The sequence below is a fragment of the Calonectris borealis genome, chromosome 3 (genome assembly GCF_964195595.1).
Source record: "Calonectris borealis chromosome 3, bCalBor7.hap1.2, whole genome shotgun sequence".
NCBI lineage: Eukaryota > Metazoa > Chordata > Aves > Procellariiformes > Procellariidae > Calonectris > Calonectris borealis.
Genome location: NC_134314.1, coordinates 104,562,624 through 104,588,456, shown reverse-complemented (window position 1 = coordinate 104,588,456; position 25,833 = coordinate 104,562,624). Strand labels below are relative to the sequence as shown.

The window sequence follows — 25,833 nt, the reverse complement described above, 5'->3', positions numbered from 1 at the left end:
TAAAAACCAGTTTCACTTCAGTATTACAGAACCAGTCAGCATTAGAATAGGGATGTGGACAGTTTCAATTCTTAAACCATGTAGATTATTTCACTTGCCTTACCTTCTTCCAGAGCATTTGTCTACTAGTTGTTTCATATGAGATAACTGAGGACTGAGCGGAGGAGGGGTCACCCAGCACATGGCACCCAATCAAGACCTCTATGTGCAATGATTTTGAGAATAATATTATACGGTTACAGTAAAAGTAATCATTTTTTCACCATTTGCTCTTCCTTAATTGTCTTTATAATGGTGAAAATGTGGGCTTTTTTTGATAGTAAAAAGAATTAAGATAAAATTTTCAAATATCTAAAAATTTTAGGAACTTAATTCCCATTTTTTAAGTTACATGGATACTTAGGCTAGCTCTGTGCTGTATCTTAGGATAGGCATGAGTTGTGTCTGAGTACAAGTCCTAACCTGTACTTCATCCAAACTACCTGGCTTTACACCCATATTCGGGAATAAGCTTTGCTAGAGCATCAGAGAAAAGTGGCAGAGATGCTTGAGCCCAGAGTGGCTAGGCCAGGCATGACCTGCCTTACTTTCAAAAACAGGACCTGAGCTCCATAGACACATAAGCACTGCATTCAGGCTGTACTTTTTTTGCTTGAAATCAGACCACTGGGAAAAGGAGAGTGACAATATAAAATCTCATTTTAATTGAATGTCAGCTTTTCATTTCCTATATAATTTAGAAACACTTTCTGGTAAATACATTGTGCAGTTCTGTATTATCACATCCCTGCGTTCACGCAGATATCTGTCGGTAGAGGCCATGCTGAGCTACCCTTGTAAATTAAGACACAGAATTTTGTGACTTTTTTCTGTCAAAACGAGAGAAAAAGCAGCCTTTCAAACAGCACAGTCATTTTGTGAAAACAGAAGACAATTCTCCTAGGTCAGGGATTTCAACCTCTGGTCCTCTGACCCTGCAAGAAGTCAGTGGAGATGACGGATGAAAGCCAGCCTGTTGGCAGTAGAGCTACATTCACTAAGCAGGGGTCCGCAGAGCCACAGGAGCAATACAGAGAGGTTACAAATGCGAAGGGTAGCCTCTGCTAATCCACCACTGTCTCATACAGGGATCGGGCAGAAATAAGTTTGTGTCAAGCCAGTCGCCCTAATAGTCATCTCCTTGTTCCACACCAGGCTCTTCCTATGTGCTTTTGCACCATCTTCCAGTCACTTCACTTTTATGAAATGATGTAACACTACACTTTATTACTCTCAGCTTTTCTATCCAAAAATTAAAATAAAAGCACCCTAAGTTATGCTTCTGACAAAATACAGAGCGTGCAGTCTTTCGTTAGCCAGCTTGTCAGGAGTTAGCTTGTGCTTCCTGGCAATCATTTAACAAGTGGTGTCAAAAAGTCAGATATGCCTCAAAGTTTCTGGAAACTCATTTCTCAGCCTGGATTTCCTCCTTCGCTGTCCTGCTGCCATTTGACAAGAGCACCCTCTCACTCTCCAGTATAACGATAAATCTCATATGGCCCAGCTACTGCATGAGTCCTGCGTTTTTATTTCAGCTTTGGTTTATGAAGAATGGGAATCCTAGTTCTTTGTTCAGAGGCACACTAGGATGCTTTTACACTTAGCAAACAACTCTCCAGCCTCCAAAAGCACATGCTTTTGAGCCTTGCTGTTGAATGAGATTGCAATCAGGTTTGTATTATAATTCTGTGACTCCCATGTTTTTCTTTTTAGTTTGTATAACATATGACTGTAATCTGCACTGGAGACTAGTACCCAACACGTTGAAGCATTGAAGAACTCTTTTCACTCTATTTTCACAATCTACTTGAATTAAAAATGTGTAGAAACATACTGAAATACAATTCTATTTCTAAATATGCATTACAAACAGTCTATGTATATGAATTCTGTGTGTGTGCATACATATATATATGTATGTATACATACACGTTCAGGGAAGAGGGCTTTTCTTTGCTTCTTGAGATTAAAGACTGGAAGAATTATGCAGACAGCTGCTCAGCAAAACTGACTTACTAATGAGTCATATCTGCCACCCTTTCTAAGACAAAAGCTGTCATTCATATGCATTCAAGCTAGCTAGGTTCTAGGTCCTATAAAACTGCTCATCTGAAGTAAATGTATCCTTTAAGAGCCCCAACACCAGAAGCAGCAAAAAAAGTTAGAAACCAACCTGCTTGAACAAAGAAGTGACAAGGGCAGTTAGAATTTATTTATTCTTCTCCGAAAAATCTGTATTGCTCTTGTGCTCATGAAGGATAAAGACTGTATGCTTAAAAAAATTCCTGTTGGTTTAACCGCCATGCAGAAAATAACTACAGAGAAGGGAGTTGTCCTATCACTGTCGGGAACGCTCCCAGGCAACAGAAAGTTTGGCAAAAAATTCCCTCCCTCCAGGAGCTAAGTGCAGAGCCAGAAGAGGGGATCTGGCTGTAAGAGGACAGCAAGAACCGGAGCAACCCTAAGCGAGGAGTGCACACAGCCCAGGGGCTTCCGCAGCCCCTCCGGACTCAACCACAGCAGGTGGGTGTCGGTGTGGAGGACAGGTTTGGGTAAGGTTATGATCAAAGGTCTTTCACAGGGATCTTCTAATAAACATTCCTCTGATCTGGGGATACAGGTAGAATTTGGGGGGCTTTTCTGTGGAAGGAGACAATAGCATCTGAACGTTTATTTCTGACAAGAGTGAAGCAGAAAGCAAATACTGGGGTGAAAACTAGGCTTACAGACTCCATGAGAGGAAAAGAGAGACAGGACCTTTACCAGTTAGTACTACCTGTATACTTAAACTTAAGAACACGTAAGCTCGAGTGCTTTGACAGGCAGACGCCTTACTAAGGACAGCCGTGCAGAAGGTAACAACACAAACTACAGTTCTGCGCTTCGTGTTTGAACTACCTTAAGTGTCATTCATTTCATGTTGCTTTGAAAACACCAACAGGCAGCTCTGCTACTGGTATTTGCAATTTGTCACAAGCTTCATGTCTGACATGCAGACAGTACATTAAGAAACCGATGCAATGGTATTTTGGATCCCCAGATAAATAAATAAAATATGCTGCAGCATCAATTTCTTTTATGCTGGTCTATCGATCTTTTCAAGGCTTTAAGGTTTGCAAAGCATAAACACCTGCTGCTTCCAGGTTAGGATCCAGACATGGGATGGTTCCTGCTTCCTTTTGGGGAGGCTGGAAGGAATTGCAAAAGGGAGAGACTAAGAATATTTGGGGTTTAAACTGGTACATTCAAACTCCCTCAAAAAGTTCCTGCTTAGAGGACCTGTAAGCTATAGCTCACAGGATTGAGAATGTCTATAAATGTTGTGTTTCAAAGAATGAATAAAATTTGATTCAAGCTTAATAGGCTTAGCTAATACATTTTAAATTTGTCTAAATAAATTTCAGGTTTGTCTGAAAACAAGATCTTTGCATCTCTGTGATTTATTATCATCTCCAAAAACGATACAGCAAGCTCAAATACCTTCTAATCAGTGGGAGAGAAAGAAGGATTTACACTTCTTTATGTTAAGAGTTTTCTACATAATCAGAGAGGTTGCGGCTCAAGGAGCTTATCTGGCTGAAATAAAACAACATATTCCTGAGGATGCCACAAAATTAGTTTCTTGGGGCTACAATGCAAGCTGTAAAAAACCTTATCAGCTACCAGTGGAGGTGCAACTTAATGTAGCTAGCTACCTTGAACTATAAAAACGAAGTGTCAGAAAACACATATTTTAAAGTAAAATATTTTTACAAGAAATTAATCACATAAGAAGCCATGATGAATTCTGGTGATGCCAGTTTGATGAAAGAAACACTGCCCCCATGTCATTCATAACTGTGTCAGGCTTTCCTCAAGAGAGACAAAGAAAAAACCACATTTTTCCTCAAGGGAGATAAAAAGAAAACACATTTTGGTCTCATTCACAGTCTAAGAGATGAATGGAAAGAAAAGAGAGAACGCAGCTGACGCAAATGTAAGATTAAAACAGGCCTGGGACATGACTGTGGACCCCAGCATGGAGAGCTGTTCTCCTCATGTTAACCACAAGCCCACGCAGAACCCAAGGAGATCAACTTGTGGGATCAAGGTCAATTCAGCTAATCCTGGTGGTTCATTAATTCTTTTTTTTGTTTTAAATGCAAGCACATTTTTGTGGGCATTCAGTTTTCAGAAGAATCCACATACCCTGAAAGGGGCTGGACTTAAAACTCCACAAGAGTCCTTTATTGCTGAGACAGCTTGGTTCAGCACCCTGAAAACTTGTTCAGATTTCGAAATGAAGGCTTTATATGACAAAAATTACCACTTGGAACACATTAAAAGGTTGTGCTGTTTAGTGTGATATTATTTTTTCCACTTGTGAGGGTTTTCAGAATAAATACATTTGAAGGTTGTTTCTGCTAAAGGAACCAGAAATGAGGTATGTTCTGTTATTAACTTAAATTTCAGTGTACCTTTACTTGAAAACTCTTTATTAAGTTTCAGAATTAACTCACTAAGATAACTAAAATAATTCACACCAGCTTGCTGGGACACTCTAGATGTTTAAAGTAATATAACTGAAATTTCTCTTATTTCCAATTTTTGTATGCAAAAATAATACATTAAACAACTTGATGCTTGGGGATTAAAAGGAATTTTTTTTCCATTTTGGTTTATAAAAGTCAACGCTAAAGCAAATAACTGCTGAGCAATACATAATTAAGTGATATTTACATAAAAAGCTCTTCTCTTTTTTTTAATCAGCTTTCTCTTTGGCAGGGGGACAAACATTTGTCTCTCATTGCTAAAACATCCCACAATGCACAATACTGGTCACATCCTTACCTCCTAGGAACAACATGAGGTCTGCGGGGCGGAAAATTCATTCCCCCCTATAGAGGAATGAGGTGTATGAAACCACAGTAATGACAATTTTGCAAAGTTGTTGGATATCCTATTCAGTCAGGCTCACCTGTCCCCAGAGACAAACTCTTAACCCCAAGAGATGTCATGAAGGTATATGCATGTATTTGATGGCTGCGCAGCACTGCAGGAGGAGGTGCATGCAACCTGCACATCAGCAATGTAATCTAAGGTCTCTTTACATTTGCTGCTATGCACAGGCGCATAAATACAGCAGGAGATTTTTCTAGGTACTTGGCAATACACTTTGTGCATCTGAGTTTGGAAACTGTCTCCAACATTTTCAAATGTTTAGCAGCAAGTTTACTATAGGGAACAGTCAACACACTAAAAGAGAACTAGAACTAGATTGAAATAATTAGACATACAAGTTCTCTAATTAGATAATTTTTTTTCATTCTTCAATGCTTATTGTTATTTGCGTGTGTATAGCTGGATTACTCCCAGTTTCTATCAGCTTCTGCCCACAAAAAGCTCAGTGGTGGGAAAAAAACTGTTCCATGCGAGATGTAAAAAATCCCTAGTGTAAATGAAAATCAGGTTTATATATTTTTTTCACATATACATAAAATCCACACAGTCTGCACTACCTTTACGCTTTTATTCTGTCACCTGGCAATTACTTTGCATTGCATGGCAGGGCCAAGTTGAGAGCAGGCATGGACATAGAAACCAAAACACCATCCATGATGAATTGTCAAAATTCGTCTTCTTCCAAAAGAAGGAATAGTAGCAAAGTGTCTGGCCACATCCCTTTTTACAGCTTTATAATGTATTAGATATTATCTATAACCTTCACCAAACCAATGCTTTCTCATCTATTAATAACGAGATCCTTCTAAGACCTTACAACTGAAACTTTAAAAACCAAAGTTTAAGATCAGACCATGCACAGCCCGCTGGTCTGTTGTGTTCTGATTAGACTCACCAAGGTAGTGCTTGTATGTTCACAAGCTTCCCTCCTGGGATATTTCTTTAGTTGTAGATTTAGATGTACCACCACTGATTGCCGTGCGCTGCCCACCTCAGCACCGTTGTGTACAGCACGCAGCGATCCACTTAATATTGTTGTTAATACTGGCTTCAGGCTACAGCAAAAGGAGTGGAAATTGCCTGGAAAAAATGCCTCTTGGGTGTACAGATATGCTCTGTGTGACTTTTGCACATTTTTAAGTATGGTACTAAATAGAAGTGCTCACGAAATATCAAAAAAACAATGTACCTGGAAGCAGGTCTCAGGGTCACACATGGCTGTTCACTGCAGGCGTATTTTATTACAGTGAGGCAACAGGTAACTGAAATGGTTTAGACTAAAAGAGATTTGCAACATCGGACCATGGAAGTCAGGGACAAAGAAGGTCATGAAGACCACCTCTTTTTCAACACAAGAACAATGCTGCTGGGCTGGGCTGAAAAGTTATGAGGAAAACCCAGGTCATTTTTCTGAGGCAGCTGAGGCTGCTTGGCTTTCATCATCAGAGCACTCTATTTCATTAACTTTGCACATCTTCTGTGCTGCATAGCAGCTCTCCGTTGCCCCATGTTTCACATGTATATAAAATATAAAGTCTATAAAAGTATAATTCTCACTGAGTACACCTAGAGGAGCCACGCAATCAATGTGAAAATACATAGTTTCAGGAATTTGAAACCCAGGGAATAAAGCTGTGTGTGCTGAAAAGTTGGCAACAGTATATATTGTTGTGCCAGGAAGGTTTTTGGTGATGGGTGAGATAAAATAAGGATGGAGAAGACAGGAAAGGAAAATTCCCTATCCTGTGTGCATTTATAGAAGCACACAACCCTGTGTTGTAATCAGCTCTGTGGCAAAGGGAAGATTTTAGCAAAGGTGATGGAAACTAGATGGCCCCTGGGTGCTAGCGAACTGAACTTTCATTCCACTTGTACAATTTTTGTTAGCTGAATTTGTTCTCTCAAACCGGTCTCCCTAATTTGCTCACCTGACTAAGCCACTGCACATTGTACTGTCGGTTAGCAGTCTTGCAATAGTCAAGCCTGCTTCAGAGTAAGGATTAAATGGCAGATCACAGGTTGTGAAGATTGAAAAAGCCTGGCAAGATCAGCATCTGGAGCGATGACTGGCACGAACCAGAGCCAAACCAGTTTCTGGAATCCCAGAACACTAAGTTCAAAAGGAAAAGTTTATAATGAATTTCATTATAGTTTGACTCAAGGTAAATACTTGATTAAAGAAGACATTACAGTCTGTAAGCTCTGTAATTTTCTTCACACACACTAATCATTCCAGCTTCCTACTACACTAGTACGTATTAATTTTCAGTTTTATAGCTTTCAGTGAATTCTTAAATATCATTTACTTTTTCCTCACACGCACTATTTATTCTTATTCATACAGACATCCAACAAAAACTGAAGAAACACTGCATTATATTGTAATAGCAGTCAGACATAAACCCAGAGAGGCAAAATGTATTCCAGTAATTTAGCTTCGGTGACAAAGTGGTAAGTAGGGAAGAAACATGACCCCATGGTTAGGGTAGCAGCCTAGACTTGGAAAAATGGATTTGAGGCTCTGATTTACCACTGATTTCCTATTTTACTTTGGGCAAATCACTTAATTCCTGACCCTTAAACAACTTGATGTAATTTGTTATCACTTATTCTGCGTAAAGAAAGGCACCCAAATGCACTTGTAGGACCAGGCTCCCCCTACGCCTCAGCTCTCCTCCTATAAAAGGAGCGTAACAGCACATTCCTACCTCCATGTCGTGGTGGTCTTCATCGTAGAGAAGCAGAAGGGAACAAGGAGAAATTAAGTTTTCCATTTACTCCAACAACAAGCAGAGCAGACACTTCCTTCCCACAACCATCTCTCATCCACGTGCCGTGGGAGGCTGTGTCACCCCCCCCGTGCTTCACAAGCCCGTGTCTTTCTGGTCATGCCAAGATGGCTAGCGAAGGTGGGAGCTAATGCTGATACGGGTATCTGTGCTCTGATAATTGTACTGAAACTGTCATTTATTTTACACAGAACATCAAATGGGCATTGAATGCTGATGAAGTGGTTTTTTATTACCAGTCTGTGCTTCTGGGTAGGGAACCATAAATGCTAAAATATCTAAGTACTCCACAGCAAATTTCAACAGTTTTTGCTTTAAGGACCATCTCATAGATGATGTAATATTGCTTCAAATTTTCTATTTTTATCTTCACAAGTACAGGATCTGACCTAAAAATTTCATATGGGGATATTTATACTACCTGCAAGAGCTTGTTTTAATCAAAATGTGCGTCTATATTTCTCTGAAAGATTATCTCACATTCTGCTGGTACAACCACTGAGACACAGTTATTACACAGCACTGAAATTCCTATCGACAGCACCTCCTCAGGCACACCTAGTCAGGACACATGGAGATAGGAACTGCCTGACAGTCATTTAAAGGGTGGCAGTTTTGGAACACATTTTAGCAACGCGGCAGGGGAGAAATCACAAAATACAAGACATTTTCCCAGTTTGCTTCAGAAGTAGTGTGCTATAAAAATAACTCGGTACATCAGAGCTCTGCATTTAAAACTGAAAAAAAACCATGCTGATGCTCAACGCAGATTGGTCTAGAGAGGTAAAATCAACTTCTAAACTTCTAAACTCCCAGCCAGATCTGCTGTCAAAAACCACCTCCAGAAACCTTTGCTGCCCATGCAACTGGCATGCTCCAGAGCTCGTGCTAGCCAGGGTCTGGATGTCCTCTCCTGCTCTCCAGTGTCCTATCTCAGGCTCCGCAGACCCAGACGGCCCCATGGCTACTGTTAATGAAGGGGTCAATCCTTGCCGTCTCTTGGCTGTTCAGTCCAGCCTCCCGTTTCACGGTCTCTTCCCCAGAACTGACATTATTTGGCAGCCCCTTGCTGTTCCCTGCAGTGCCACTGGATATTCACAAGAACATGGGAACATGGGATTTAAGTTGGAGAGGGCCTCATAAGGCTCTGGATCTAGTTCTGTGCTAGCGCAAATAAATATTTCCTACGGTTCTGAAGCAGGTGACCTGCATGGGTAAAGTCATGTTAGTAGGAACACGCTGATGTACATCAGTTGTGGATGTGCCTTTAAGAAGCGGAGAAAATTGAGATTTAAGATCAAAATAGCAAGTCCGTGGTACTTTCCTCTACTTAAAACAAAATCAATGAAGAGAAACATACAGCTGGAAGGAAAGCCAGCTTGATACAATCACAGTAAATTAGAAGTCCTTTAAGGCAATGGATGGTGTATTTTCTTCCTCAGAATTAGGCATTTCAAATATTGACAGACCTAGTAAGGCACAATCAATATATCAATTCCTTCGTGAACTATTAATTATATATATTGCTGATGAATAATCATTTAATTAGCATAAAGGGAGGCTTCAGTGAAAAGGCTGTCTACCAAGTGTACTGGACCTAAAAATAGCAATAGCTTTTCAACTGTGAGGCTTTGCATGAAAACGCTATTGTTCAACTTCTGGTCTTAACACTTGTTACATCGCTCGGCCAATACAGAGCTTTGCTAATGAAGTTCTTCCCCTTTATGACAGCAGTGCTGCCATATATAATTTGTTCCTCTAAGGCATGGTGACAAGGGTTTGGTATGGATTACCTGAATCAGTTCATCAAGCTCTGTTGCATTCACACAGGAATGCTGAGATACAAACGTCTGCTTCTGAATCACAATGGTGGTTCTTTGGGAGGTCTCATGAGGCTGCTCCAGGGCTTTAAATACTGTTGCTCCAATTATTAAATACACGACTACCACCAGAAAAATTGTTGAGACTGTCTTCCATTTCATAACATTAATAGCCGAATCACTTTCCTCCCGTGAAGAGAGCACAGTAGGCTTGGTGGAAAATGATAATCTCGGTTTGGAGTTCTGAGTGGCCGATTTGGGATCCAGCAAGTCAGGTGCCGCCACTGGCAAAAAAGAAGAAGAAAGTTGATTTTTACAGTGCCGCTCAGATTTCGTTAACTGAACTTCTTGCCAAGAGATTACAGAAATTCTGTTGCTTCCAACTGGAATTCTTAAACTGTTGAATCTTTCACATAAACCCCATGCCACGTTACAACGAGGCTGCTGCTCTGAGGAGTATTCTCCACTTTATACACATTTGCAACATTTTCTATATGCGTCTGTCCCCTTCTGATATTCGATCATTTCATAAACGCAGATTTCCCCTACGCTCTTGCATTTAAAGTAGTATAATGTGGTATTTTGCTGCAGAGATTCTTTACATCTGCTGCGCTCTTAAGCACTGCTAAGCAGCTTTCCAGCTGTGTTTTACCTCAGCATTACAGAGGTAGCAGAAAAATACAAATCCCTCTTTCTCTCATCTATTTTGTCCTGCGCTCCGACAAATGCTCCCTGAGAACAGTTGCATGATCACTTCCAAAACTCCCCAGACACAACCATAAAAACAACACATTGCTCATCATACCGGTCTCAAAGTGTTAATTGCGTATCGATTACATCTTTCAGTGAATACCAGTAAAACATATGTGTACTTACTGGAAAAGTCACCCATTTGTTAAGGCGTGTATTTTTATTTACAGCTACAAAAACCCACCGGGTTAGGAAAAGAGCAGCTGAGTGTGTTATCAAGTATCTCGATAACTCATGTGACTACCAGCAACTACACGGGCACTAAAAAAAACCCACCACATCAAGTGCAGGTAAAGGTCTCCTGCGGGAAGATGGCCACAGCAGGTGACCACACAAGCTATATTTAAATTGTTTTGAATTACGAGTACATTTTGAACGGCCACGACGCCGCTTCCAGCTGCCGGGGGGAAAAGCCCAGATCTAAATCTAGAGGAAAGTCTCCCTCCGGACGGCGGAGGTGGGACATGGCCCCAGCAGGGGTGGCGGTGGCGGTGGCACTTGGCAGGGTCACCTCCTGGGCACCCGCCGGGCTCGGGCACACACCTCGGCGCCGGGAGAAGGGGCCAGGAGGGAGAGAGGCCGCCCCTAGCCCGGGCCGAGCGGGGACCCGGGGAACCCCGCACACCCCGCGGGCTGGGCGCCGCGCACCCCACGCGCGCCGCGGTCACGCCTCCCACGCCCACTCCCGCCGCCCCGGCCCCCGCCCCGTGCCCCGCGGGCACCCGGGGGACGGCCGCGCTCCCCCCGCGCCCCACATCTCGGCGGGGGGAGCCCCCTCCCCGCCGCCTTCCCCTCTCCCGTGGCAGCCCCCGCGACCCTCCGAGCCCCCAGGGATGGTGCCGGGGGCCGCGGCGCTCCCGGCCGGGGCCGCTCCCCTCCCGGCCGGCCCCGCCGAGCTCGCCGCCCGCCCGCCCGGGGCAGCGCCGACCCGCCGCGGCCGCCGGCGGCGAACAAAGGAGCGGGCACCGGGCACCGCCGCTCCGCCGCCGGCCCCGCCGCCCCCTCCCGCGGCCGGTGCAATGCGCCGGGGGATGCCCGCCGCCCCCGAGGGGCGCAGCTCCGGTGCGGCGGACAGCGACGGGCGAGCCCCGAGCCGCCGCCGGCGGGGATGCTCCGCGTCGGGGAGCGGCACGGGGGCGAGGCGGCCGGCGGCGGGGCCGGGGCGCGGCGCGGCGCGGAGCGGGGCCGGGAAGGGAAGGCAGCCAGGCAAGGTACAAAGGGGGCCCGGGCCGCCGCGGCGCGGGGGGCATCCCGGGGTCCCCCCCGCGCCCGGGCGCGGGGGAAGCAGGGGCGCATGCAGCATCCGCAGGGCTGGGAGCGGGGAGGCACGCCATTGTGCTCGTACTCACTTCTTATTTACCGACCCGGTGCCCTCTCCTCGCTCCACGGGCAGGCATTTTTTCAGGGCTTGGGTAGATACAGTTAGAGCAAATTAAAAAAAAAAAATTAAAAAAAAAAAAAAAGAAAGAAAGGAAGGCGCAGACCGAGAGGAAGAGGCTGATGGATGGGTCTGGAGGAGAGGGAGCGGCAGGGGCGGGCGGGCTGGCAGCGCGGATCCCGCCGGCTCCCCCCGGCCCCGGGGCGTGCGAGGTGCCTCACGTCGCGCATCGCGCATCGCACATCGTGGCGTGTGTGTGTGTGTGTGTGTGTGTCCGTGCGTGTGTCCGTGCGTGCCCGTGTGCGTGCGTGTGTGTGTCCGTGCGTGCTCCGGTGCGCGGGGCGTGCGGAGCAGCCCAAGCCCGGCGATGCCTTTTGTGGGGCGGCGGGCACCCGCGCCGTGGGTTGGCCCCCCCCCCGCCCCTCCGCACCCCCTTCCGCGTCCCCCGCCGGCGTGGGGGGCAGCGCCACGCCGCTCCCCGCCGCTCCCGGCCCACCGGGGGGTTCGCGCCCCTCCGCGCCCTTCCGCGCCCTTCCGCGCCCCTCCGCGCAGGCAGCCCGGCAGGGCGGCGGGCAGATGCTGCAGGGGCGCAGGGAAAAAAATGGAGGGGGGGAGGAGGGGGGAGGCAGAGCGGTACCTGCGGAGACCAAGGTCTCGCCTGGAAACGAGCGAGGAGAGAGGCAGGAGGGAGAAGCACCGGCCACCCCCGCGGGCGAGGCAGGACCTGCCGGCCGTGCCCGCTCCAGCCCCAAAGGCGATCGCCTCGCCAGAGCCTCCCCGTGAACTTTTGAACTAGACGAGATGTCACCGCAGCAGGAGCGGGGGGGACAAGCGGGGAGACCTCGGCCCCCGCCGGGGCGCGGCGCGGGGCTGCGGAGCAAGGCGGCTCCGTCCTTCCCGGCTTGGCCTGATTTTTAACCCGTGGGCTTTACAGCCCGGTGTTCTGCTGCAAGGAGTTAACTAGGTGGGATCTAGGAGTCAGGGATGGTAGCTGCTCTCCTATCGCACGCACTGCCGGTGTACTGCCTCCTTCCATTTTAGTCTGATAGATACATCAGAAATGCTGCTTCAACTGTGGTTACTGCCAGTAAAAAGCCTGAAATTATTCTTGTTATCTTTGCCACGGGCTAACTCCCCGATTTCCCGGTCATCTATCACCTGTGACATTATCCATGGGTCAGTTGTTCACACTGAGGTGATGAACATCTACACTCACCTAAGAGACAGAAGAGGATTTACCAAGAGAATCCAGAAACTGCTCCCACAACCACTCTCTAAAAAGACTCTGCAAACACATTAAAAAATTACTCACTGTAACAAATGGGTATAGGTCACAAGCATTTAAAGCCAGAGGCTGTATCTGTAAAATGGCCAAAGTCAGACATACATTGGGTGTTTAATGGGCTATAATCCTGCTCAAATCAGCAGCACCATCAGCAAACACTTTAGAAGTCACTTATTTTAACGCTTCTCCGTATCAATGTGACATAATACAAATGAGTGTAATGTTGAGTTCTTTAGAACGCCAATTTCAGCAACATCAATCACACCAACCTTCCCTAGTGTATTCACACGTCTCCACGAGATGCAGCATAGGGCAGGAAGCTGCGTCTGCTATTTCAGTTTGAGCTGTAGCTCATCGCGCCCCATCGCCGTGAAGTAGCAAAGCAGTTGTCGAGTAACGGGAGCCGCTGGGCCCAATCCAACCAACCCTTTTGCAAGTCGACCTTCAGTCATACGGCTGACTTCATCACCGTAGTCCCAATCCTCGAACAACAGAAGAAAAGTGAAATGCCCCCTCCTGTCTACTGATACTCCCTTGCTCAAGGGATTCTTGAAGATGAAAGATTTTCACGCCTGGATCTTTTTTATACCAAAAAAAATCATCATCTTTCACCCTTTCTCCCAAAAGGATTTCTTAACCATCAGCCTATGAGAACACTGTCTGTTCCTATCTCATGGAAAAGAATAATTTCACAGGATTTCTTCCAACAGCCTATGGGAAAACAGGCATGAAAATTTTCCTCCGTGCTGACCTGTGTCTCTATAAAATATTGTGGAAAATAGTACTACATGCCTTTCTTTAGCAATCTAAATATTTGGAATAAGATTTTGTTTTTCCTTGAGTGGAGGAATTATTATTAAAAGCTGAAAAAGGGTCAGACTTATTGCCTACAATTTGAAATCAGTGTGAAGCCTCCCAATAGCTTCAGGAGAGTTTGGATCAGGCCTTAAATTCAGGCATTCCACCCAATGGGCAGAAACCATTTTAAGATCCACTCCAGGAATGACTGCGTTGGTGCCTTAACTTTAATAGCTGAAGAGCTGTCTGTGAAAGTAATTATTTCCATTAATTACCTAGTAAATATCGCCAATATCTACTTTCAGTTGGCTGATATTTTCCACCTACTGTGATCCCAGATGTAATCCTCAGCTGGAGCTTACCGCTTACTTAAAGCGGACTTGAGTTGTGCTTTCTCACTTCTACTACAGATATAAACAATCTACATACGGTAGGTACCTTTAATGACAGGCATCTTCAAATCCAGCAAGAAAACCCGTAATTCTTATTGTAGCGTACAACAAAAAACATTGTGTATAGCAACTCCTATTTTCTGGAGGCCTTATATAGCACCAGCATTTATTCTGTGGAGTCATGCCCTCCAATATTTTCCTTGTAACGTACACCACGTTGAATATTGTGTGTGGCCATTTTGCCCTCAAATTTGGAACTGTCATTCAACCAGTTTGAAGGATCAGGCCTGAGCTTTACTAAACGAACACACTCAAATGCAGCGTATCACTGACAAAACATACCACCAGCCAACACGGACAAGATTAATTAGTAAAAGGGACTACAACACAGAGCTCCAACCTTGCAAATAAATGGGCTTGCTACCAAGGAGCCAAAGACATTTATCTGGACAAACTAAAAAAAAAAATGCTTGTATGATTAAGTATATGCAGGTTTGTGTATTTCCTGCTAACATGAGAAAGACTCACAAAGTACAGGACTGTCAAATGCTGTCTAAAAATGTATTGGCAAGAGTTTGGGATGGCCACATTACTCACAGACGGTGGCTGCTGGAAGCTGCTCAACTCTTTGAAATGTTAAAAGTAGGCTCAGCCGAGAGGGACAGGCATGCAGCATGCAGAGGAAGTCAAAGTTGCCTGATAAACATAGCAATCACATATTCATACAAATAACAGCTGTAGATGATCTAAACATAGCTTTGGTAGGACGGGAGCACACTTGTAAGGAAGTAGTTATTCCAGAAAAATGTCACCCTAGAAAGACCAATTTAAAAAGTGTACAGAAAAAGTACCCTTATCTGTTGCTAATGCTTTCTTTTCCTCTTTCCAATTGCAGGAGCCATCCCCTCCCTGGAAGTCCACGAGGAGCACTTGCTTCGTGCCCAGAGCAAGGAGCTCCTGCTAAGCCCCCACCTCCGGGTGCAGTAAAAGCTCTTCTCCTTTAACCATCTGCGTAATAGGAGGCGCCACAGGTTCCAGCCTTCTTCACTCGTATTTAGTTGCCAAGGATTTCTACACTCCCAAGGGACCGTTATGGCAAGGCTTCCCGTGAGGGCATTTCCCTCACTGACTTCAACAGATGATTCATATGGGCACCTATTTAACTCGTCGCAGGGGACCTGCGCCTTTGATCAACCGATGTATTGCTATAGGCTTCAGGCCTTGCTGCGGACACAGCATCTTCCCCTTTCAAGGAAATGGTCCTTCTTCGTGACACGAGAGCAGGAAACCTCCGCCTCTCCTCAGAATGCGCCAAACCATACACCCAGTTAAAGTCAAGGATAAACCTTTGCTATTGCTAAGTTTTATTACAACAGAGCTCAGCAGAAATACTACTGGACTTATTTAGTAAGTTAATTTTAAGGCTCACTTTACTTATTTAGCGGGACTTACAAATGACTTGTCTGTTGACTTCTTTGGAGACATTAAAAGATCTCTGTCAGTTCTTTATGGATAATCATGACATTAAGGCCATGCCATGTTACTGTATTCTGCCATTAAACCATTAGTCATAGCCTGTGATGGGGATTTACACTAAACGAGAAACTAATGGCATACAGCCTGCTTCTCCTTTGAGCACATGAGAAGACGAACCATGTGCTTCACAGAGTAAGGACACGGGGCTGCTCCCAGTGACCGTGCTGAGAGCGCACCCTCCCAGCCCCCCGCCAGCGCTAGGAGGCCAAAGAGAAGGCAACAGGCAGGAGACACTCACAGCTAAGTGATACTCGGCCCTCGTCTGCCTCTGAAAATGGTAAAGCCTTAAAGCAGTCCCATTTAAAAATATGTGATGACTTTTAATTCACATTTTTAAATGAGTTGAGCATATGTGGCGCAACTAGAATATGTGTTAATGACTTTTATCTCACTAGCAAGCTATTACAGCTACCCTGAGTGTCTGTCTTACAGTGTGACGAATTATTTGTTCAGCAGAAAAGCCATTGTTTCTCACCTCATCAATTACTAAAAAAAATGTTTACATGTGCCCATCTATTTTCATACAGCTCAGTTGTCAGTTTTAATTAGGTTCTAATTCTTTCCATCACTAGTAATTCTTATCTATTTATCCACGTGCAGCAAGTGGGAAGTTGTTTTAGAACCCATAAAGTATTCGCTGTTGTAATTAATATTGTGAATGTGTATTTTTCTTTACTGGCTTGCAAATCTCCCGGTGGGTTTCCTCCCGGCCTGTGTCGTGTTACCAGACCTAATGGGATTTATTTGTCACATGTTCTGCCACTGTTTCTTCATATTTGCTTTCACAAATCTGTTATGCTTGGACAGCTTCAGAAGCAACAATTAACTAAGTTTTCAATGCCATTCTCATCAATGATAAATGTGAATTGCCATATGTCACCTTTATTATGGATTATTTATGCACAGGAAAAATTTACCACTACTTTGAATTACTGATCTCCTTGAGGGAAAGCTAGTGGTGCTTTGGGATGATTACAAAATGTTTTTCTGTAATCATCAAAATGTTCTACAAAATTGCTGGTTTGTAATTTGTTTTTCATTTTTGCTAGTTGTGGTCTCTTCAAAATAGGAGACTGACAATGGGAATATCTAGATTTTATATCTGGCTGTCCACACCCATTAGTACCAATCACACAACTGTCCTCATAGATTTTCATGGGGCTACTGGATGACTTATGAGATGGAAACCTAATCTCTGTATTGTCTTTGCAGACTGGAAAAAAGCATGGAGTATTTTGAAAGAAAAAGAACGTACATGTAAGACTGCACACATGAGGCCTGACAAGAGAACGGCCAAAGTTCGTGCCGACTCTAAAGGTAGTTTTTCTCGAGTAAGTAAGCAGGTGCTTACTTTTAAACTATGTCTTGAGGAGCTGAGGATTTGAATTTTATATTTGTAAAGTACTACATTCGCATTTTAGGGAGCTCTGGAAATAGTGACACAGACCTATGGCACAACAATCTGTAAATAAAATAAAATACAGACAGAGGACACTGGAAATCACCTAAAATAGCATTAGTGCTTTTCTTGTAGCGTAATCCACAGATAAAATTTGGAAGAAACAAAACAAACCAGACAAAGACAAGAGAAGAGAAAATAGCCCAGGCAATACTAAATAAGTATCATGCAGGGATAATGAAAGAATTGCTAGCAGAAATAAAAAATACAAATGAGCAGATGAAAAAGGAGAACATCAAGTATCATCTATGTTTTAAAACCACCAGACTTACTCTACATGGCAGTAGCCATAAGAGAAAGTGCAATGAAATCTATGAATGATTTTCAAATGTGCACAAGAGACTCCGTTTTCTGGCAGTCTCTGTGCGTTCAGCTACATGGAGATACATCTGGAAAAGATGCTAGAGATTTTTTATAGAAAGACAGCATTTGGTAGTCTCTTTTTTTTTTACTTCCATAGCTTGTTCTAAGGATAGACTTCTTATTTTATCTCTTCTCAATTATTTTGTCATTTTCTCCTCCTCCCCCCATGCCAGGCACAGAGCTCACAAATCACACTGTGAAACTAAGCTGTGCGCTAATGCTAATGTCAAAATATGGCAGTTGTAAGTAATGGTTAGTTAATTTGAAGAGGCATAGAGTTTCAGCTTTTAAAACTCTGAGCAAAAAAAGTATCTCCCAGATTCACACTTAAGTGCCTAAACAGAGGTGAAGAGGTAATTTCATATCACATTAAAAGCCTGACTTTGAAAATCATGGCGTCACAACTTCATAGTTTTATCTGCAAAGGATCACCTGCCCTTTCCAGTGACCAAATCTTTCCTCTGTGATAAAGATGCCACTAGCACCACGCAGGCAGAAAGCTGGGTGAGTAGAGCCCAGTTTTCGTAAGGTGCTTGGACAGCAAGAAACATAAGTTGCTGCCATTCAGATGCATGGTGCCTTGGCATCGCTCAGCCCTTCCATCCTTGAACACTCTTCCCTCTATTTTCTTCAAAGTGTAGAAGTTCTGAAGCCCTTGAAATTCTGGGCTTGGTGGTTTAATCTTGGACTGGCAGCTACGGACTGTGTTGGCAGCACAACAAGCTAAAGGTTCATACTCATCCTTTCAGCTTTAAAGTATCTGCAAATCTATCTTTACATTTTTGCTAGAAATAAGGTCTTCCAGTTGTGTCATGCCACTGATGTTAAGCATGCGAGGAAATCGATCCACTGTTTTGTACAGTTTCCTGTTCTGTTTTCAGTTGTTTGAGGGAACATTAAAAGCTGGTCTCCAGCTCCAAGGAAAATGTAAGTACAAAATATAGGGGAAGATAGGTTGGCCCACATTTTCCTCTTTGCATAGCAAATATAAATATACCCCAGATGTAAATACCCCAGGCACCAAATGGAACCAGGCGCACTTAGGACTGTGACTGGTGAGAAAGTTACTTTACATGACCCCTTCACATAAAACAGCTAAAATTAATATTATGAAATTTCCATGACATTTTAGCAGGCTGGACATGAAGGCTGTTCTATTTCTAAAATCCTCAACATCTTAATATTTTTATAATCACTTGCCCCAAAAGATCACTTGCCCTATCACATAGATGGGCAAAGTGAGATTGTAAAAAATTCATTACACTAGCGTAAAAGGTATTCTTCAATAAAAAATATTCTTTTTCTAAATAATTTTTATTGGCAACAGATACAGCATAAGTGACCCTCTGTAACAATTTATGTAAACTTTCTGTGATTTTTTTTGTTAAAAATGGAAGTATACCAATTTAAAAAGCATGATTGCCAAGAAGAGTTAATAGAAAAGCCATAAAGAAAGCAATTCCTGAAATTATTGCTTTTCTAGCTTTTCATGTTCTCTCTCAGAACAACTTCAGATATTAAGGGGATTACTACTCAAAAAAATTTACTTAAGGCGTTATCCAGTAAGAATATCTCAATGGAAGAAATACAACAAAAGCAGTGAGTAAGGAAGCCTCAGGCTGAACATTTGTACCAGATTCTTGGGGACTCATTGGCAATTTCTTTATTTTAGAGGGAAGATCTGATGATTTTTCTTACTCATAAAAATTGCCTAGAATATTTTGGAAAGTCGGCTATGATCACAATATTGTAACTAGTAAAGTAGACTTGTGGGAAAAATATCCCATATTCCTAACTTACAGGGTCACAGGGAGTAGGTCCTGCATCCCGCTAGCACATCTACAGAAATACATGTAATCCAGATGTGAAGGATTTTGGATATACAGCAGAACCCCGCACAGGGAGCTGTGTGGGAATTCGGAGCAAGCTGCTGCATGCATAAGATTGTGGAGCATAACACAAAAATATTGCCAGCTCCTGAAGGCAGGGCAGGTACAGTCTTCACAGCAGCGCACTCAAACTAGTAACTCTGACCTCTCAGCATGGCAAACTGGCTCAAATACAGTACTTCCACGGCATGTCTGTGTTGCCTCCAGTTTTGGAGTTACCTCTATGTCAGCTGCTTTGGTTTCTCTTTATCATTGTGCAGGGGACAGACGTGTCATCTGACTTGGACAGAGGTGCCTATATGCAAAATTGTGATCCCCAAAAAAACGTATCTCTTAATTTCTGTGTGGCTCGGTTTTCACCACTGGTGTTCTTTAGCAAGCTTTCTGCTCCTGGACACAAATACATTTCCCACCATGCTGCTCAACGCTAATGGCATTCTTATGCCCAATTGATCCAGAAAATAAGCCTTCCTTACTAATCTCCTCAGGGGAGTTTATTTAGTAGGCTTTTCTGGAAGGCTAGCAGAACAAACTTTATGTAAAATGTAGGGATGTTTTCCACTTTCTTTTAAAACATAAATAAAAGAAACGCCTCTACCAGATTTTATGCAATAGTGCAATGATTGGAAGTCTCTCTCAGGATACGGGGAAAAAGGACTCTAGTTATTTCTTCTGCATAAAGGAATGTAAATCCACATCTTTCACCTTCCTGGAGAGAGCCTATCACGGGGACTCCCCCAGTTCCAGCAAGCCACACTTAGAGATCACTGACCCTAATACATTACTGTCCTGTGATTGTGTCTGGTCTCTAGGAAGTATTACTGAGCTGTATTTGTTGTTCTCACTTACATATTTGTGCAAAATAAGGTTTACACTTGAGTGTTATAAATAGTAATATACTTACATGGGTGCTTAGAAATTTTAACCTCCCTTGCCATCAGCAGAAAGAATTTTACTGAAAACAGGTAAATGACCTGTTTTCCCCCAGAGCAAGTACTGAGCTTGTTGTTATGTTTTGCCTTCCTATTGCACAAAGGGTTTCTTCAGAGTCAGTCAGCTGCTGACTTCCAGCTGAGCCTACACTGCCAGAGAAGGGCACTCCAAAGGCACTTTTATAGAGCAAGGACTAACCTGTGGCAGGCAAGATGCAAGAGAACTGGATCCCAGCACTTGAGGGCTGTGGCAATTAATTTGGAAATCATTTTGGCTTAAGTGCCTACTAGCTACATGGGAAAGACGAATCACCTTGAAGCCTAACTAGAATGAGATGTAGATACAACATGTTTTATTGTTTAATTTCTCATACCTCTCTCCAGAAATAGTCACTGATTTTTTTTTTATCTTAGTATTTTAGTATAATAAATTAATTTTATTTTTGACTGAAAGCTGGTTAGAGCAAAAACAGATTCCAGGATGGCTGACAAACCTTAAGCAGCCATCTCCTCAGTACGTGGCAAATCCCTCAGTGTATGTCAGCCTATCCTTACAGTCCCAAGCACCCCAAGTGTCTCCTCTAGCTTGTAAGATTCTGTCTGCTTACTGGAAAAAACAGACTCCAGGTAGGAGATTAGTCCCCCGCTATCAATGTTAATCAGAACCTACTCAGCAGGCATCGAGGGACTTCCTTAGATTTATGACAATCCCGTAATCCAGCAGGCATTAAAGAACTCTAATGTAATCCCAGTTCTTCCTGTAGAATTCAGGACTCATGAGGTGGGAAGAGGACAGAGGGAGAAAGAGAGAAAACATTCCTAGCTTAGTGATTATGTATTCACTTGGCAGAGGAAGACATGAGTTCCTGCTCCAAGGACTGTTTATGCATTTTAACCAATGACAGTTTCAATGAAAAATCCAAGCACAGAAACAAATTACATCTGATCACTTCTACAGATATTTATCACTGATAGTCATAATCAATCTTAAGTCAGCAAACACTACACTGACACCACCTCCCTTCAAATTCTTGACCAAGTTTACCTGCTTGGCATGCAAGAAGAGAAACCATCAAGGATGCTGCAACACGCAGAAAATTCCTGCTAACTCAGTTCAAACAGAGTAATTAACAGAATTAATCAATTTCAACTGAATGAGATCAAAGAAATCTCCCATCAGTTGACTGTTTAGAATAACTCGAGGAAGATTAATTTCTATTCCAGTGTTCTCTTGATCCCAATAGGTTGTTGATGACAGGAGAGTAGAAAGAAAGCTTTTTATTATCAATCACTTTCATTATTACTCGAATACCCGCTGTGTACAAGGATCCACACATTCCTCTATTTTTAGACAAGAAAGCAACCTGTCAATAACTGCTGAACTACTACCCATTCAAAATGACCACTTAGGGAAGAACATATGCACAATAGCTGCAGTGTAGAATATTTAACAGAAAGCTGTATATGCAAAACCACAATTTATATTTAAAGTGTCACACCTAGCCACGTTTCTCTTGAAGTAAATAACATTAAAGCCATATGTAAAAATTACTGTTGAACTAACAGCAACGCATCCTTCAATATACCACTTGCACATTAGATAGGTATATATCTGATTATCTACACATACTGCATTTATACACTAGCTATAAGCTCTAATTATTACTATAATATTAAAAAAAATTAGTGTCTTGCAAGCAGTTTATAATAATGAAATAAATACCAGTAGCTTAATGAACTTGTTTATACACTCCTATAAAGCAACAAAGACAGAGCTATCACTTAGCTGAACAGACTACTGGCACTCAAATGTGTGAATTTCTGACCTGCAGCATGGGGCTCCCTATCTTACCATAAATGTTCCCTAAGGCCCCTTACTACAAACATACTGACATACAAGATGCTGCAGTACTGAAGTCTGTACCTTTATGTTCCTTAGACTCATATTCATTTAATGCTACAAGCTGTCAAGCTGGAGGGTCACCAGTTTGTGAAAGGAATTACATGGTCTAGCTGCCTGCAATAACGGACGACAAGGGTAGGCGACCCACTCTTACTTCCAGTCCAGATTCACATCTCCTCAGTTACTGCATATTGGAGCGATCCCACTGTCTTAGATTACGTCACTGTAAATAAAGTCAGCCAAGCTTTGGTTATTATCTCTTGTGATTTCACCTTGGCTCTTACGGGCTTTGGGTTTAGTCAACACAGTGATTTAAAAGTCACCATGCTTTGCGCTGATGCCTCTAGCTTTAGTCGCCTTTCAAACACAGCTGATGCAGACCAGAGAACCTGAGTTCCCTATATAACATATGGGGAAAGTCAGTCACCCACGAGAGGAACTCACAATGGTCTTCCAGGAACTGCTATCAACTAGCCACTGGGGAACGCTACAGAAAAAGGAATGTACTAAACCCTGTCAAGCTCTGGGATTTAAATCTTTCTGGGGAGGATCTGTCCACAGTTCAGATTGCAGATGTTGTTTTGGTGGGCTTTTTAAAGTACTTGACAAAGACAGAGTAAAAAGTGGGAAGGAGGAAGGAAAGGGAGGCAATAAAGAGTTCAAAGACCCCACTCAGTGCAACTCAGTAGCTGAAGCATCTACCGCAGAGACAGGAGAAGAGATCTGTGCTCAAATCTTCTGCCTCCCTGTGAATGCTTTAACCAGCAAGCCATTGGGTGGAGTATTCTTAATCCCCAAATATTTCACTGCTTATGATTTTGGCAATAAAGCATTTACTATTGGCACCCATGTCCTAACAGGCCAAAACTGAACACTTTTATTCCATTTTTACGCATACATTATTCAGGCAAATTCCCATCGACTTCAAAGGAAGCCTAAAAACTTACAGGCATTCAGTTCTCACATTATCTGTGGCTGTGTCTATATTTATGTTCCCATGCATGTCTTGGCACACCCCAGGGTCCTGCTCCACAGAGTGTTCAGACCAACGCCTGGCTACAACATGCCATGGCTCATGCTCAGGCTCTGGGCTTGAGCTTTCCTTGGCTTTTCCTGAGCTTTTCCTCTGAGAAGTACGGGGACAAGGGAATGGTGCGTGCCTGGGTCTTGCCCCGGTACAGCAGTGGCATTCAGCCTGCATCTACTTCTGAGCCCAGGGGAGTGAGAAGGACTCCCACATACATGACACAGAAGTAGCCTACCTGCTTAAGAAGTTTCCATGGGCGTTCAGCAGAGCACAGCTCTCAGAAAATACTAACTGCAGGAAAGCACAAAAAGCAAACACTAAAAAAAGTGTACCTGAAAAAAAGTGTGTGGAGCTTGGTTTTGGACAAAGTGGAACTGTGATGGAAACCCACTACGCATCATATTCAAAATCAGCATATGAACCGAGCCAAAACACAGGCACCCATTAATTAGTGCTCAGCGGAGAGATGGTCAATCTTCCTGACCCCATAAGCCACATTCTCCAGTCTTCGCAGAGCCACATAGACTTCAGAGAGCTGTGGGGAGAGTGGATAGCTCAGCAAGTCCCAGGTCTTTTACTGTTCCCTTGTGGATTTGGGCTGGATGGCCTCTGCATCCCAGACAAAGTCATGCCCATTGTCCCCTGGCAGCCTCCAAACCAAGGCAGCCCACTGCCACATGAGCGCTGTAACCCCAGCACGGGAGTTCATAGGCTTATTCCTTTAGTCCTTACCATAAATTTTCTCTCCAGTACAGGCTGCTAAGTCTAGCTAGGTAAGATGTGTGTATTAGCCTCATTAGAATAGCATATATATGTTAAACATTGTGAAATGCTGTTTATTTCATTAATTCTTTGAGGTGGAAAAGTGCTGTTATGTCCATTTTTATCAAAGGGACCCAGAAAATAGTGACTTGACAACATGAAATAGGGAGTTCCCTGTGGACAAGAAATTTTTAACAGGTTGCAGTTTACCTCTTTGTGTACTCAGTTGTAAATGTGCACTGAGAGAACTGGGCCGTTTTTCTCCTTTGTAATGGACACTTGTTTCTAAAATCTCCAAAACATATAATGGATATCATGATCGTGGATAGAAAGTGTCTTTAATCATGCACGTATGTTTAGCAACTTCTGATCTTTGTTCTAAATTTTCCTTAGTGTTCTCTTCCAAATGTAATGACTATTTTAATTTTCTTTTTTCTTTGTGAAATTTGCCTTGTAATTTTTTCTTTGCTGTCTATATCTTAATTCAATTTGGGGGGTTTTTAATCTGTTAAGTGCTTCTGGCCTTCTAGCTTATACATTCTCCCTGTGAGATGAAGTACCACACGCATTTTCAGATTCTGTCTCCCTCAATAATAAGTAAAATTCTATGTTTTCAAGAGATTGCAATTACATTTAGTTTGTATACAGCTATTACGGAACTGAGTTTGTCACTGCACAACCTGGGCTTTTTCATTTGTATTCAAATTGACTTAAGATTTCATATTGACCTGGGTATCAATGTCCAAATTATAAGCAACAACAATTCTATTCATGTTCAAGGGGGCATTTCAGTCATCTGAAATAGCTCTCTATCTGAGCAATTTCCACAGAACAATCTTCTTCATACTTATACTTGATTTCCTTTTAGGTACGCTTCCCACAGATAGTTTTGTTTCTTGCCAAAATAGTAGCTCTGTCGAAGGCCAGGCATTGTTTAGTTCTCCATTTTTTCCTTCAAGTGTAAACTATCACATTACTTTTTGCAAATTCACTCCACATGAGAATTGAACTGTTGAAGTTTTTTTTTACTTTGTCAATCCATTTTTTTTTTTAATAAGTCTTGTTTGTCAGCCCAATCTACCGTGCCATCACCTCCTTTCTTTCTAAAACTTGCATTCTCATCCAAGAGTGTTCTGCAGCCTGGCAAACTAACACCGCTGCTTCTAAACGTAAATCAGAATCGCATACGATGTTTCTCCCTCAGTTTTGGTCTCTCTACTGCAATTTGATCTCAAAATTAGGATCCCATAAACAGGGAAAAAAGCATGGGGTTTTTTAAAAATATTAAATAAATTTCTCTTTTGAGTATTTCACATGCAATTAATCCTCTCAGAATTTTATTCTTTCAAAGAGTGTGACTCTTTCAACTTTCTTGTAGCGCAAACTGGTAATTAGACTGCTTTTCTTTATTGTAGGTTATTAAATAATATCCACTGCCTCTGGCCTGAGGATACTGGAAAAAAGAGTAGCTAGTTTTTGCCCACCTTTCTCTTTAGAAATTTTTCTTTTTGAAGAAACAAAATTCTCGCTTAATCCCTCTGCCTGATGCATTTCTTGAGAACCCCAGATGCAACAGCTGTAGTCCTTAGCTGCTATTCCAGGGCCTTCATCCCTCACATTTTCTTCTGCTTTTCTGACACGGAATGCATGTTTCTTTTTCTGTCTTTTCTTCAGATACCATAGAGTGCTCTTGGTGATAATTAATGCAAGTGCCCAAGTGCCCAGATTGGATCTTGTAACTGTGATGGAACTTTCTAATTGTAACGGGTG

The 25,833-nt window shown here is 43.0% G+C and overlaps 1 protein-coding gene across 1 annotated transcript in view; it reads right to left on the bottom strand.

Moving 5' to 3' along the window:
• The window catches only part of KCNK2 (potassium two pore domain channel subfamily K member 2), a 128,218-nt gene that overhangs the window by 69,102 nt on the left and 33,283 nt on the right, over window positions 1-25,833 (bottom strand). Inside the window, exon 2 of the mRNA XM_075147930.1 lies at window positions 9,563-9,873. Coding sequence (XP_075004031.1) covers window positions 9,563-9,873 — 311 coding nt within the window. The remainder of the gene's footprint in view (window positions 1-9,562; window positions 9,874-25,833) is intronic.